This window comes from Capricornis sumatraensis, chromosome 2, assembly GCF_032405125.1.
Source record: "Capricornis sumatraensis isolate serow.1 chromosome 2, serow.2, whole genome shotgun sequence".
NCBI lineage: Eukaryota > Metazoa > Chordata > Mammalia > Artiodactyla > Bovidae > Capricornis > Capricornis sumatraensis.
The window spans coordinates 33,868,671-33,884,757 of NC_091070.1; the positions used below are offsets into that span (position 1 = coordinate 33,868,671).

The 16,087-nt window shown below is 36.8% G+C and overlaps 1 protein-coding gene across 1 annotated transcript in view; it reads right to left on the bottom strand.

The window, feature by feature from the left end:
- TMEM260 (transmembrane protein 260) overlaps window positions 1-16,087 on the bottom strand; it is a 69,162-nt gene that overhangs the window by 25,645 nt on the left and 27,430 nt on the right. Inside the window, 4 exon segments of the mRNA XM_068965088.1 lie at window positions 3,334-3,374; window positions 4,911-5,090; window positions 8,192-8,305; window positions 9,338-9,515. Coding sequence (XP_068821189.1) covers window positions 3,334-3,374; window positions 4,911-5,090; window positions 8,192-8,305; window positions 9,338-9,515 — 513 coding nt within the window.

A 16,087-nucleotide genomic window follows, 5' to 3' on the forward strand; every position in this document is an offset into this window, starting at 1 on the left:
AAGAAAATCAGCAAATGAACAAGATAGAAACTGCGAGAACATGTCAGCTACCTCACATATAGATTTAAAATATTTTCCCCATATTTTTAAAAGTTTGCAAGTTGTCCTGTGAATCCCATATTAATACTGAGATCACTTTAGTGTCAGGTAAACCTATTCATACTTAATTTTATATTGAAATACTGTAATATTATAAAACTGCTATAGATAATTTTGTTATCTTAAACTCCATAGGTTTTAAAGCAAATATTAACCCATTTTTCAAAGAACACCGAGAGATAATATAGATGAAAATATATTAAGCTGGTTCTAATAAGGCTGGATTTTTAAAAATGTGTAAGTCAAAAACAGAGCTTAAGGACAGCTTACAGGAAGTCTTAAAACATTAAATAAATAAATATTTGAAGAATTAAATGAATATTGTTGTTCAGTCGTTCAGTTGTGTCTGACTCTTTGTGACCCCATGACTGTAGCACACCAGGCTTCCGTGTCCTTCACCAACTCCTGGAGTTTGTTCAAATTCATGTTTATTGAGTTGGTGATGCCATTCAACCATCTTATCCTCTTTCATCTCCCTCTCCTTCTGTCTTCAACTCTTCCCAGCATCAAGGTCTTTTTCAATGAGTAGGGTCTTTTCCAATGAGTCGGCTCTTTGCATCAGGTGGCCACAGTACTGGAGTTTCAGCTTCAGCATCAATCCTTCCAATGGATATTCAGGACTGATTTCCTTTAGGATTGACTGGTTTGATCTCCTTGCAGTCTAAGGGACTGTCAAGAGTTTTTTCCAGCACCACAATTCAAAAGCATCAGTTCTTCAGTGCTCAGCCTTCTTTATGGTCCAACTCTCACATCCATTCATGACCACTGGAAAAACCATCAGTTCAGTTCAGCTCAGTTGCTCATTCATACCTGACTCTATGATCCCATGGACTGCAGCATGCCAGGCTTCCCTGTCCATCACCAACTCCTGCAGCTTGCTCAAACTCATGTCCATCGAGTCGGTGATGCCATACAACCATCTCATCCTCTGTCATCCCCTTCTCTCCCTGCCTTGAATCTTTCCCAGCATCAGGGTCTTTTCCAATGAGTCAGTTCTTCACATCAGGTGACCAAAGTATTGGACATTCAGCTTCAACATCAGTCCTTCCAGTGAACATCCAGTACTAGTCTCCTTTAGGATGGACTGGGTGGATCTCCTTCAGTCCAAGGGACTCTCAAGAGTCTTCTCCAACACCACAGTTTAAAAGCATCAATTCTTTGGCACTCAGCTTTCTTTATGGTCCAACTCTCACATCCATACATGACTACTGGAAAAACCATAGCTTTGACTGACAGACCTTTGTCAGCAAAGTAATGTTTCTGCTTTTTAGTATTCTGTCTAGGTTGGTCATAGCTTTTCTTCCAAGGAGTAAGCATCAGCTAATTTCATGGCTGCAGTCACCAAATGCAGTGATTTTGGAGCCCCCCAAAATAAAGTCTCTCACTATTTCCATTGTTTCCCCATTATTTGCCATGAAGTGATGTGACCAGATGCCACGATCTTAATTTTTTTAGTTAGTTTTTTGAATGTTGAGTTTTAAGTCAGCGTTTTCACTGCCTTCTTTCACTTTCATCAAGAGGTTCTTTAGTTCTTTGCTCTCTGCCATAAGGGTGGTATCATCTGCATATCTGAGGTTATTGATATTTCTCCCAGCAATCTTGATTCTAGCTTGTGCTTCATCCAGTCCGGCATTTCACATGATGTACTCTGCATATAAGTTAAATAAGCAGGGTGACAATATACAGCCCTGATGTACTCCTTTTCCAAGCTGGAATCAGTCTGTTTTTCCATGTCCAGTTCTAACTGTTGCTCCTTGACCTGCATACAGATTTCTCAGGAGGCAGGTCAGGTGCCTGGTAATTCCATCTCTTGAAGAATTTTCCACAGTTTGTTGTGATCCACACAGTCAAAGGCTTTGGCATAGTCAATAAAGCAGAAGTAGATGTTTTTCTGGAACTCTCTTGCTTTTTCTATGATCCAGTGGTGTTGGCAACTTGATCTCTGGTTCCTCTGCCTTTTCTAAATCCAGCTTGAACATCTGGAAATTCATGGTTCATGTACTGTTGAAGCCTGGCTTGAAGAATTTTGAGCATTACTTTGCTAGCATGTGAGATGAGTGCAATTGTGTGGTAGTTTGAACATTCTTTGGCATTGCCTTTTTTGGGTTGGAATGAAAACTGACCTTTTCCAGTCCTGTGGCCACTGCTGAGTTCTCTAAATTTGCTGGCATACTGAGTGCAGCATTTTAACAGCATCATCTTTTAGGATTTGAAATAGCTCCACTCTAATTCCATCACCTCCACTAACTTTGTTTGTAGTGATGCTTCCTAAGGCCCAGTTGACCTCACATTCCAGGATGTCTGGCTCTAGGTGAGTGATCACACCATCATGGTTATCTGGGTCATGAAGAACTCTTGTATAGTTCTTCTGTGTATTCTTGCCACCTCTTCTTAATATCTTCTGCTTCTGTTAGGTCAGTACCTCTTCTGTCCTTTATTGTGTCCATTATTGCATGAAATAAAAACCACAGCTTTGGCTAGATGGACTTTTCTAGGCAAAGGCAAAGTAGTATCTCTGCTTTTTAATATGCTGTCTAGGTTTGTCATTGCTTTTCCTCCAAGGAGCAAGCATCTTTTAATTTCATGGCTGCAGTCACTGTCCACAGTGATTTTGGATCCCAAGTAAATATAGTCTTTCACTGTTCCCACTGTTTCCCCACCTATTTGCCATGAAGTGATGAGACTGGATGCCATGATCTTTGTTTTCTGAATGTTGAGTTTTAAGCCAGCTTTTTCACCTTCATCAAGAGGCTCTTTAATTCCTCTTTGCTGTCTGTCATAAGGGTGCTGTCATCTGCCTATCTGATGTTATTGATATTTCTCCCCACATTATAGTTCAAAGCAAAATAACAAGAAAATGATTGTTTAAACTGTGCTAAATGCAATGTTCTAAAATGTCTCCAAAAGCAAGAAGATATAAACAAAGAAAAAGTTATTTATAAAGCCACAATATATTGGGTAATTTTGTATTCAACTGAAAGTTGAAACATTTTCATTTTATTAGTCTCCTAATAGTCTTATTCACTGTTGTATTTAGTGCTCATTTCAAGCTTTATGTTATTGATGGGATGCTAGAATATTTGACATTATACACAAAAACTGTTAACCACAGAGGTGAGAACTACTTCTCAGATGTACTGCTTCACAAAGTGATAAATTCAGAAATCCCTAAAATCATTTAAAGGAATTAATAAAGAATTCATTTAAAAATAGTTTAAAATATTTCATACTCACAGCAATATTTCAGACATACTGGATCCTATTTCAGATTTGGCCTGAACATAAAAGAGAAAAGTTTATTTGCACAAGTGTTAAACTGAAACTTTGGAAGGCTATTGTATTTTAACTACCCTGATTTAAAAGATACATGTTTTAAATATATGATGCAACTCCTCTTCATTCAAAGTGTTTATTTCAGAGTCTATTTGGATTTTTTAAGAGAAGTCAATGAAAACTAAACACAGACATCCCTTAGGAATCATTTCAGAAATAATAATTGGCTAAAAATCAGTTAAACTCTTCCAGCAGGAATGATTAACACATTAATGAATTAACAGACTTTACACTTTCATTACAAAGTCTCTTTAAGCTCTTTTTTGGGCACTTTGATTAGAGCTCATTATCACCTGCCTATAATTTCACAATTATGTGTGAATTATACACGTTTTCAAATCTGCAATGGCCCTCAAGCAATATTTCAATGGAATAACCAATGTAAGTAAACCAGAGTATAAATTTAAAGCACCAAACCTTCTCAGTCAAAGAATAATAATTATCCTTTTATTAAATGATTTTTAGGAAATATCTCTCATATATAAAAACATATATAATCTATATTTAGGGGATAGTTTTAAAAAAACCTATAGACTCACCATTCATTGAAGAAACAGAACTGCACAAATACCATATTTCACAGAGCCCTTGAAAGGGGCTTTCTTATCCCCTAGTGGTAACTATTACCTTGAATTCTGTGTTAGTTATTACCCTATATTCTAAAACTATATAGGTTCACTACCTTTTATGTATTATTGAGTAATAGATCATTAGTTTTGGCATGGTTTAAAATTTTGTATAAATGGTATGCTTTAATATTATAGTCATCTGAGATTTGCCTAATTCAAGTAAGACACAAAAAGCACAAATCATGAAAGAAAAATCGGATATAACTGTCTATTTAAAAATAAAAACCCATCTGTATATCCTTTTACTTTTCAGATAACCATTACTCACAAGCGCATTTAGCGTTTTACCCTAAACTATGTCTTAGGGAAAGCAAAGTCTTTTGAAATTCTCTGGAACATACTGTTTCCATTGAGTGAGATCATATTTTATGAAGCATTAACATATTTAGGTCTCCTACTAAATACTAACATGAACACTGTTCATCAAATATTTGAAAAAAAAAAAAGAGATGTTTTGGTCAAGGCATATTAAAATTTTTGAAGCGTTTTTCCTCTAATTGTTTCCAGATATTTTTAATCATAGACCAAGGGCCCAAAATGATACCCGATGATAAAAAGACTGAAAAGCTTTCAGCTCCTGGGAGCAGAGGCTTTTGACTGCTTGTTATCTTGAAAAATATATTCAGGATACACAAAAGGATGATGTCAGATTAAGTGAGTCAGTTTTTTAAGTGAGTTTTTTCAAACTCATGTGAAAGACTACATTCCAAGGGGCAAATCTGCTAGATAAATAACAAAAGAAAATTCCACATGCTGTCATGTGTCATTTTTTTTTTCCACTCATGGTCCATGCAGAACACTGAAGTTTTGCCACTTATTTCCTTAAAAGTATTTGAAATATAAATTTACCAGACTGAATGTTCCATATTCTTCCCTGAGAAAATGTGTCAAAAATCCTAGCAATGTTGTCTGGTCTCCCCAGGTCCAACGAGCTTGACTGAGGTAGGATGAGACAGGCAAGTAGATATAGGGCAGCAGACCAGCAGAGAAGCACAGACTCAACTTCAACAGGGAGCCTGGGGAGAGTTCCTGCATTAGAGCACAGGGAGTCACATGTATCACAGTGTTTATTTTAGTCAGATTCATCCTGGAACTTCAAGAATATATTGAGGAAAACATCAAATATGTTTACTCAGAGCTGATCTCTCAATTTATATCAAGTCACCACGGAAGATGATGTTAAACCTTCTGATTACTGTGGATTACTGGGAAATTGCATCAGCCTGAACTCTTTTGCATGGCAAGTGAAATCTGAGTGAAGCAAATAATATTAGCAAAGACATGATTTTCATGTTTATTGCATCCTCTACACTTAAAACCATGTCATGACATGCAGCACTGCACAGCTGAGACTACCCACTTGGAAGTGATTAGTGTTGATTATGGTGTTTGACTGTTTTCAAAACTGCCCAAGATATTGTTCTAATACTGATTCACTTCATTATCATCATCAGGAGCAGGCTTTAACTATATATTATATTATGACTGCACATTAATAACATATTGTTTCTACAAGGGTTTTGGACATTTCATGGAAATCAGCACAAATGAAGCTAGTTTTTAAGTAACACTCAAGTTCATCCAAATGCTATTTTTTTTCTCAATTTACAAAGGAAGAAGGAAATCTGTTGTTGAATGCAACAATCTTGCCTCAAACAGAATATATTTCTCATCTGCAAGTTTCTTCTTTGCTTTTTTCTTTCTTGGCATGTCATGTGGTATGCAATTTTAGTTCCCCTACCAAGGAGCAAGCCTTGAAGTAACTGAAGCACAGAGTCTTAACCACTGTACTGCCAGGGAACTCCCGCTTCTGCACATTTCTAAAACCAAGGGAAACTGCCAAATTTTTACAAAGATTGAGGCCAAAAGATTTCTATGGTTTCTTTAGTAATTGGAAATGTCATCTCCTACAAATATCATGATTGGAAACTGCCAATTTTTTCTTTACAAAAAAGGGAAATTGATAGGTGACAATGAATATGAGAACCAAGATTTCCATTCATCAGAAGTAGAAAAGTAGTTGACTTACACTAGCATTTTCAAGTAAGCATTCTTCATTGAAAATGGAGTGTTTTTATTACAGTAGATTTTGTTTGACATTTCTAAAGTGGTAATGAGATTCATACAAAATGATGGGATGAAAAAAATGGAAGAAATAACTAATCGAAGAATATGCCTTTGCTATTCTTAAAAGTAGCTTTAAAGAAAATAAATGTTTAGATTTTAGCAGTTTCTGCACACTATAAAGTTCAGTTTAGAATGGCAAGATATAGTTGCTGCAGAATTTTCCTTTTGTGTGGGAAATAGAGAAATCAACACATGAGAACTATTTCGGAGAGTGCAGGAGAGTGGCTCTGAGTCCTAGCTGCATCTACACTGGAATCACCTGGGGAACTTTTAAATCTATCAGTCCTAGGGCCTCACACCCAATCAAATAAATCAGAATTATTTTAGGGTAGTGAGAGCACACAAAGGTATACACACACACAAACACCCATTTACTTTCTTAAATCTTTCTAGATAATTTAAGTAAGCAGTTGGGATTGCAACCAACTAATTTCGCCTTAGATCACCTGAGCAGTCAGATCCAATTCCCTATCACTTCACTGGTAGATCTTATTTTCTAGACTCTGCTCTTTAAATAATAAAAATAAAAGGTGCTCTGAAGAGTCACACTTTCCCAAATTTCATCATTCATCAGAGGCTGATCTAAGTACAGGGTAACAGGCTCTCAGATCAGGTTCCTAACTTGTCAGCTCTGGGTCTTGTATGTTTTACATGAGAATATGGCTCTCCCTCCAAAGACTTAAAATAAAAGATTTGCTTTTTAAGTTCATGCCAGAGAATGTATATCTAGCTGCACCTTCTCTGCTATCAGAAGCCTGGCTAAGAGTGACACCATCAAGATGGCAACATAAGTAATCCCAACTTCAGCCAGCAACTACCTGTAGACAAGATACTGTTGTGCAAATCCCAGACAATGGGGTTGAGGCTTAAGTCCTGGACCACAGAGACCAAGAAGGACTGCACTTGAAGTTTTGAGGGGCACTCTGACTATTTCACTCCTCCCCTAGGCCAGCACAGCGGTACATTAGAGGACTCCCCTTGGGGTACACTTTTTCCAGTGGGAAAAGAGCCCCCAGGGTGGAAATCCAGCTCCCCAGGCATTGCAGGATGCTCCCCAGGAGACTCACTCAGTTCTCACTCACGGGGACCACTGCGGCAGGGGAGGGGGTGGGTAGCAGTAGATCTCTGGGGCTCAACCACTGGGGATCAGACAGAGATGGAGAAGGGAAGCAGGGCTTATAGCGACCGGTCTCCAGTCTTGGGAGAACACATTCCTGTTTGCAGCAGTGCCAGAGCAAAGATTGATCAGCCAGCAGTTCTGAGCATCTACAGAGCTGAGCCAGTGGCTGATCCTACTCGAAAATAATTTTGATTTAATTGATGTGGGGCATATATTAACATGATGAAAGTCACATATGACAAGGCCACAGCTAACACAGTACTCAATGGTGACAGACTGAAAGCTTCTCCTCTAAGATCAGGAATAAGACAAGCATGCCCACTCTCACCTCTCACATTCAACATAGTACTGGAAGTCCTACTCAGGGTAATTAGGCAAAAAAAGAAATAAAAGGAATCCAAACTAGAAAGGAAGTGAAATCGTCTCTGTTTGCAAATTACATGATCTTAAATAGGAAATCCTAAAGATTCTATCAAAAAGCTGTAAAACTTAACAAATTTAGGAAAGTTACAGGATACAAAATTAGTTGTGCTTCTATATACTAACAATGAACTATCTTAAAAAGAAAACTATTTCATTTACAATCGCATAGCATCAAATATAAAAAATTGCTTAGGAATATATTTAACTGAGGAGGTATTAATGAAATATCTGTATACTGAAAACTGTAAGACATTGATGAAAGAAATTGAAGAAGACACATATGAAAAGATGTCTCACATTCATGGATTAAAATAATTAATATTGTTAAAATGTTCATACTACCTAAAACCATCTATAGATTTTACAATATCCCTATTAAGCCTGTATGAAACTAATAAATAAACCTCATGTTTTCTGATGCCATAAATGTCATATTGGGCTTTTTTTCTCAAAAACCTACCTTCTCTTTTAAAAGTCGAAAGAGAATCCATGGTATTATGCACAGAACATAGAGTACTATTGTGTGCTGATTACATAAGCTAAGGCCACAGCATAAAGCACCAATTTTAGCTATCTGAAAAATAATAAAAGAAAATAATCCAAGTTAAAAATTCACTGAAAACTAAGAAAGCACAATAGTAAAAAGCTATTCTTTTTACTAAAACTAAGCATTTATACAGTAAGCCAGGCTAACATCAAACTTTTAATGCAAACAATCAGCTTTAATACTCACTAATATCTATCACCATTATTTTATTAATATTAAAGTTCAGCAATTCTTTGTTTTAGATTTTCTTCTATTAAATTAATTAAATATAACACTTTTATTTAGAAACCTGGTTCCCTATGGTGGTCTTTTTGCTATTTTTGAACATGTGTTATTTTCATAATCATAAAAGGGTTTATGTTAAACAAAAAATAAACTCTAATATCATCACAGGTTTGTTTATGGAAACCACAGATAAACCTTGATGTTCTTTTGTTTCTAAATTCTTTAATACCACAAGCTGCCCAAATATTAAGATAATCTGGCACTCTTCAATGTGTAGATGGTAAGCCCTTAGAAGACAGGGTTCCCCAACACTGCAAATTATTTTGATGATTAGTCATTATAATCTCTTCAGAACTACTTCATTTTACATCTGATTACTTTCCTTTTAGTGAAAAAAAAGTTCAAATTATTTGATCTTTTGTGAAATTAGAGAATAAGCTAATGCACCATAATGGTAAATAATTTAAGGTGGTCACCCTAGAGCTTGGCATCTTAAGATCACACACACATACGTACACACATATATGACAGTGGATTAGCTAACAAGCCTTTCTTTCCCAGTAAGACTCAAAGGGGATTTTGTAACACCCTCATTCTCCAAAAAACTTTTGAACTCTGAGACAGAAAAAAAAATTCTCATGTTTTATAAAGGCTCTCATAGTTTACAGTAAAAAAACAGAGTGTTTGGAGAGTGCTTTTTCTCTCAACATGCCTAGATTACTTTGACAGTAATCAGAATAGATAAACAGTATCTAAACCAAAGTTAAAAAGAAATAGAGCATCTGTCTAAAAATTAAAACAAAAAGTGATTTCACTTTGATCAAAATAGGTTACCTTTGATCTTTCTTGCGCAGTTGCTGCCTCCTCAAAATGTACAGTAAGAGCCATAAGCAGGCCCACAAACAGATTGTTTAAGCTAAAAACCTCTGCTGCAATGGACCACTGCCATGTTAGACGAGAAAATGAAAACACCCCCGCAGCAAGGATTCCTCCAGCATATGAGCCAGAAAGCCTGCAAATACAGATAACATGAAATCTTCTTTCTCAACAAAAAGAACTGACTTTATTTTCCTTTTTATAAACTGTAGCAGCAGAAATTATGACAGCCGCCCAGCACTATCCCAACACATTAGATGGTTAATACATTACTTCGTGTAATAATTCCTTTCAACAGATTTTAATTACAAAGTCCATATATTAACCTATTACGAAACAAATGAACAAACCTGCTTGGTATCTTATGAACTGAATGAGGTTTAGTTCTCCAATGTACTCGTTAGGATTCAAGCCATTTCAGAAAGCCTGAAGAGACCGAGACTAGAGAGATAACAAACCTGGGCCACTTTTCTTGCTATATCTAAGAAGAAAAACGATCAGGACTGATTAAGACTGAAAAATTAATAAAATGGCAGAGTATCTGCTTGGTAGAAACAGCCTTACAGACTTAGAGAATGAACTTATGGTTGCCAGTGAGGAAGGATGCGGTAAAGGGATAGTTACGGAGTTTGGGATGGACATGTACACACTGCTATAATTAAAATGGATAACCAATAAGGACCTACTGTATAGCACAGGGTACTCTGCTCAATGTTATGTGTCAGCCTGGATGGGAGGGGAGTCGGGGGGAGAAGATACATGAATGTGTATGGCTGAGTCCCTTTGCTGTTCACCTGAAACTATCAAAATATCACAACATTGTTAATCACCTATATCGTAATACAAAATAAAAAGCTTTTAAAAATGAATAAAAGAATAAACAGGAATATCTGTTCAGGAACACTCACTCTCACTCCTTGTGGAATGTGTGGGTCTAGGTACTTTCTACATTTATCTCCCAACATATGGCAAAGTATGTCTTGGTCACAATATTTGGTGATTTTAAGATCTTGTAAGCTAAATTCTTAGTTTCTAATGATTTCTTCTTCACACAAAGTCAAAGTTAAAAATGATATTTTTTTTTTAAAGAGAAGGGTGAAAGTGTGAATTTTAGTAACACAGAAGAATCAAATGCTATACTTGGAAACAAATTCCTCACTCCCAATGCCAACAGAAGCCCATATTTCAAATTAATTGAGGAATCTGGATCTCAATTTAGAGATATGATTTGAGAGGTCAAATCATAGGTCATTACTTTTTAGCTGTATTGTTTTGCATAAAAATTATGGAGTAACTGTATAATCAACCTTAGTAGGAAAAAAAGCTAACAAATTTCAATATCACCAAACCTGTTTTTCTCTGAATTTCTGTTTACAATTTTCCTGTTCTCTTTCCCTTATAAAAATCATCAGTTTCCTATTTCCTGCAGAATACTCCATTCTCCCAGTTTTCCTGATTCAAGAACCTAAAGTTATTTCTTCCTTCCAAATTCCTTTTCAGATTCCTTTCCATTTGTATTCCTTTTGCCTTAGATTCAAAGTAATAGTTTCCTAACTTGCCTTACATTTTCTAATTCTTCTGCAATATAACATCAGATTAAACTTTCTAAAGCATACTCTTTGTGAATACTCTTTATTCCTACAGGATGAATTAGAGTCAACCTGGAATCCAGGCTCCCAATAAACTGGGCCCTCTAAACACTAATTACCAACATGACCTCCTACCAAGTAGTCAAGCTCCTTAAAATTCCCTAATAAGACTCTCCTATTCCTAGCTCCGTACGTTTGCTCCCTGAATTGAAGGTCCTCCCTGCTCCTTTATTAAAACTCTACTCTTCTCTCAATTTTCTCTTCAATTCCCAGGTTTTTAGCCCATCTCTGCATATCAATGATTTTTACATTGTTTTTGGAAATGTGAACTGTAGCTAAACTTCACTTAATTGGAAGCATCTGGCCCCAAGCACAGAAAGGAAACTTAACAAATAAAAGAATGAATTAATCTTAAAGTATTAGTAACAATTTAAAGAAACTTCTAAGTTCCAGCTGTCAATATGACTTTGGAAAGTCAGCAAAAGATACAAGATTCCTTCTTCTACTTAAAACATAAATTAGCACCCTTGGAGAAATGGCTGATTCCAGGGTTGGGAAAGCTCAAGCAGCAAAAGAATTAGAAACATTTTGGGACACAAAGTAAGGAAATGTTCAAATGGAGACATTAACAAAGAGCATATTAGCCAGCTTACAGGACTCTTATTGGCCAAATTGGGGAAAACTTGAGCATAAAAATAATTAGAGTAACAGACTGTAACCCAATGAATAAACAAGAATCTATGAATGTAGAAAAAGAAAAGCTATGGATCTGCAGTGATATAAAAAACTGGGTGAGAAGGAAAAGTCCATGGAAAGTCAACTAATAACTATAGAAGAAATTAGAAGAATTAGAAATCCCCACTTGACAATTCATAATAATAATCAATGGATACCAAAGTAGAGGGTAAAGTTCGGAGTAACAGAAATATGTACACTGTCTAAAGGCATTTCCCTGTAAATAATTACAAAAGAAGAAACTGTAATTACAGTGGCAAACTGGACCAACAGTCTTAATCACATCATCAAAGTTAACGCCCAGTAATGGGACAAAAAATCATCATATGCTTCTTTATCTATTGCAAAAAAAAAAAAAAAAAAAGAATACAGCATCATTTCTGTGGTATTCCTACCAAAAATGCATTACCTGAATTTAACCAAGAGGACAGACAAACTCAGACTGAAGGACATTCTACAGAATAACTGACCTGTATGTATCAAGAAATGTCAAAGTCTTGAGAATAAACAAAATCACCATGAGAACTGTCCCAGATTAGAGACCAAAAGGATGACAATAGAATAAAAGGCATGATCTAGGACTTCTACTATAGTTCAGTTCAGTTGCTCAGTCGTGTCCGACTCTTTGCGACCCCATGAATCACAACATGCAAGGCCTCCCTGTCTATCGCCAACTCCTGGAGTTTACTCAAACTCATGTCCATCGAGTCGGTGATGCCATCCAGCCATCCCATTCTCTGTTGTCCCCTTTTCCTCCTGCCCCTAATCCCTCCCAGTATCAGGGCCTTTTCCAATGAGTCAACTCTTCATATGAGGTGGCCAAAGTATTGGAGTTTCAGCTTTAGCATCAGTCCTTTCAATGAACACCCAGGACTGATCTCCTTTAGGATGGACTGGGTGGATCTCCTTGCAGTCCAAGGGACTCTCAAGAGTCTTCTCCAACACCACAGTTCAAAAGCATCAATTCTTCGGTGCTCAGCTTTCTTCACAGTCCAACTCTCACATCCATACATGACCACAGGAAAAACCATAGCCTTGACTAGACAGACCTTTGTTGCCAAAGTAATGTCTCTGCTTTTTAATATGCTACCTAGGTTGGTCATAACTTTTCTTCTTAGGAGTGTCTTTTAATTTCATGGCTGCAATCACCATCTGCAGTGATTTTGGAGCCCCAATAAATAAAGTCTGACACTGTTTCCACTGTTTTCCCATCTATTTCTCATGAAGTGATGGGACCAGATGCCATGATCTTCGTTTTCTGAATGTTGAGCTTTAAGCCAACTTTTTAACTCTTTCACTTTCATCAAGAGGCTTTTTAGTTCCTCTTTACTTTCTGCCATAAGGGTGGTATCATCTACTATAAGCATGTGGAAAAAATTGGATCAAGTCTGAAGATTAGGTAACAGCGTTGTATCATTGATAATTTGTTTTGAGACCTACACTGTGTATATGTAAGACAATGTTGGTTTAAACATATCTTGAAGCATTTAAGGGTAAAAGGACATCATGACTGCAGCTTATTCTTAATTGGTTAAAAAGCAAAATAATACATACATATCCACTGAGTCAAGGATAAAGCAAATGTGGTAAAATATTAATATTTGGGAACCTGAGTAAAGGGCAAACAGTGAACCATTTGTGCCACTTTTTTATAAATCTGAAATTGCATCAAGATAAAAAGTTTAAAGAAATCAGCAAATTTCCAAGATAAGTTAGTTGCTGACATTTGTTGAGTTTCTTGTTAGCCATGTTTCAGGTATTGTTCTATGGCCTTCTTTATATTCATCTAATTTTCACAATAACCCTAGGAGTAGATGGTGGTTTGTCTCCTTTTCTCAAATGAAGAAAATGAGGCTCAGGGAGGCCAAATAATTTTTCCAAGGTCCTATGGTAGGTAATTAAGTGGCAGAACCAGGATTAAAATTGTTAGTCTGGCTATTTAAAATAATTACATTATGGGTAAGAGATGGCTATTTTAATGTCAAATCGTTTATCCCAGACTAATGATATACTTCCCTGGTGGCTCAGATGGTAAAACGTCTGCCTACAATGCGGGAGACCAGTATATGATCCATGGGTTGGCAAGATCCTCTGGAGAAGGAAATGGCAACCCACTCTAGTACTTTTGCCTGGAAAATCCCATGGACGGAGGAGTGTGGTAGGCTACAGTCCATGGGGTCGCAAAGAGTCAGAAATAACTGAGCGATTTCACTTTCAATGATATATTGTACATTTATTTAGTTAAATATGCACCTCTTTGAGTGAAGAACATAAGTTTTGTCAATTATTAGAATTGTATTTATGTCTATGTGTTATCTAAACAACACACTACCAACTTGAATTGTACATACCTCTCAAGACTGATATTAACCTTTTTTTTTTTTTTTTGAAAGGGCAGTTAAAGTTTAAAACCAGCAAACAGTTAATTAAAGAGAACTGATATGTACAAATCCTCAGGAAGAAAACTCAAGACTCACTAATCTACAATGATTTTTAGCACATTATTATGCTCAGGAAGACATCCTAAAGCGTTTGAATTATTGACATTATTGGAATTATGAACTATGTTAACTACCTTTTCAAATATTTCATAAGGTTTTAGAAATTGAAGACAGTATAAGTAAAATTATCAGTGGTAAAATTTATCCAGTCACCTTAGACTATTACAGATACTTATGTACATTAGCATTTTATTAAAGACTAATCCTACATCAGAAAGGTCTAAAATCTGAATTTTTCCCACCTCACTTCTGTCCCATATCACCCCCCCACCCACCCCCGCCAAGGACAAGATTGTTTTACAATGAATAATCCATATACTCTTTCACCTGATTTTTCTGGGTATAAGGTTATAGAAGAGAAGGTAACTGATTATAAAGCCAGTAAAGAAAATCAAACCTATAATCTTGATCTTTTCAGCATCTCAAAACAGCTTGCTTAAAAATCAACTCAGTCTATAGACTGAAAACAAGAGTATTGGACCTTCTCTTTTCTTTTGCTACTCAACATCTAAAATCCTTTCATATGCCTGAGGGATACAAGCTTATGAGGCAAAGCTCTTCTTATTACACACACTGAAATACAGAATATTTTTCTAGTCTCCAAGCAGTTAGAGAATGGGTATATGACCTAGGCTCTGCCTGTCAGAATCACCTGCTCCATTCTTTGAACTGGAAATTCATGAGGTCAAAAAGCAGGTATGGAGACAGAATCAGACATGGTGGGTGGGATTTGTGCATCATTTTCACAGACAATAATGGCAGCACTTTCAGGGTTAGTGCTCAGAATCCAGGTCAGTGTCAATGATGTGAGCCGGGGTGCCTGGGGCCCACGGATGGCAGCCACAGTGGTTTCACCAATACATACGTGACTGGGACTCTGAATATTTTGGGATCAGAGCCTGCTAATCCAGCCTTCCCAGAAATTCTGCAAGCTTTCCAACTTCCTTCTCTCTCTTTTTTAAATTCTAGATTTGAATATTTCCTCTTTTAAAAAGCTTTCCGTTCAACTCAGTTCAGTCGCTCAGTTGGGTCTGACTCTTTGCGACCCCATGGCTGGCAGGCGTGGCAGGCCTCCGTGTCCATCACCAACTCCTGGAGATTACTCAAACTCATGTCCATTGAGTTGGTGATGCCATCCAATCATCTCATCCTCTGTTGTCCCCTTCTCCCCCTGCTTTCAATCTTTCCTAGCATCAGGGTCTTTTCAAAAGAATTATTTCTTCAAATCAGGTGGCCAAAGTATTGGAGTTTCAGCTTCAGCATCAGTTCCTCCAATGAATATTCAGGATTGCTTTCCTTTAGGATGGACTGGTTGGATCTCCTTGCAGTCCAAGGGACTCTCAAGAGTCTTCTGCAACACTACAGTTCAAAAGCATCAATTCTTCGGGCTCAGCTTTCCTTATAGTCCAAATCTCACATCCATACATGACTACTGGAAAAAACATAGCTTTGACTATATGGACCTTTGTTGGCCAAGTAATGTCTCTGCTTTTTAATATGCTGTCTAGGTTGGTCCAGAAATAAAGTCTGTCACTGTTTCCATTGCTTCCCCATCTATTTGCCATGAAGTGATGGGACCAGATGCCATCATCTTAGTTTTCTGAATGTTGAGTTTTATGCCAACGTTTTTGCTCTCCTCTTTCACCTTCATCAAGAGGCTCTTTAGTTTTTCTTCACTTTCTGACATAAGGATGGTATCATCTGCAGACCTGAGGTTATTGATATTTCTTCTGGCATTCTTTTTTTTTTTTAAATAAATTTATTTTAATTGGAGGTTAATTACTTTACAATATTGTATTGGTTTTGCCATACATCAGCATGAATCACCACAGGTATACACGTGTTCCCCATCCTGAACCCCTCTCCCTCCTCCCTCTCCATAC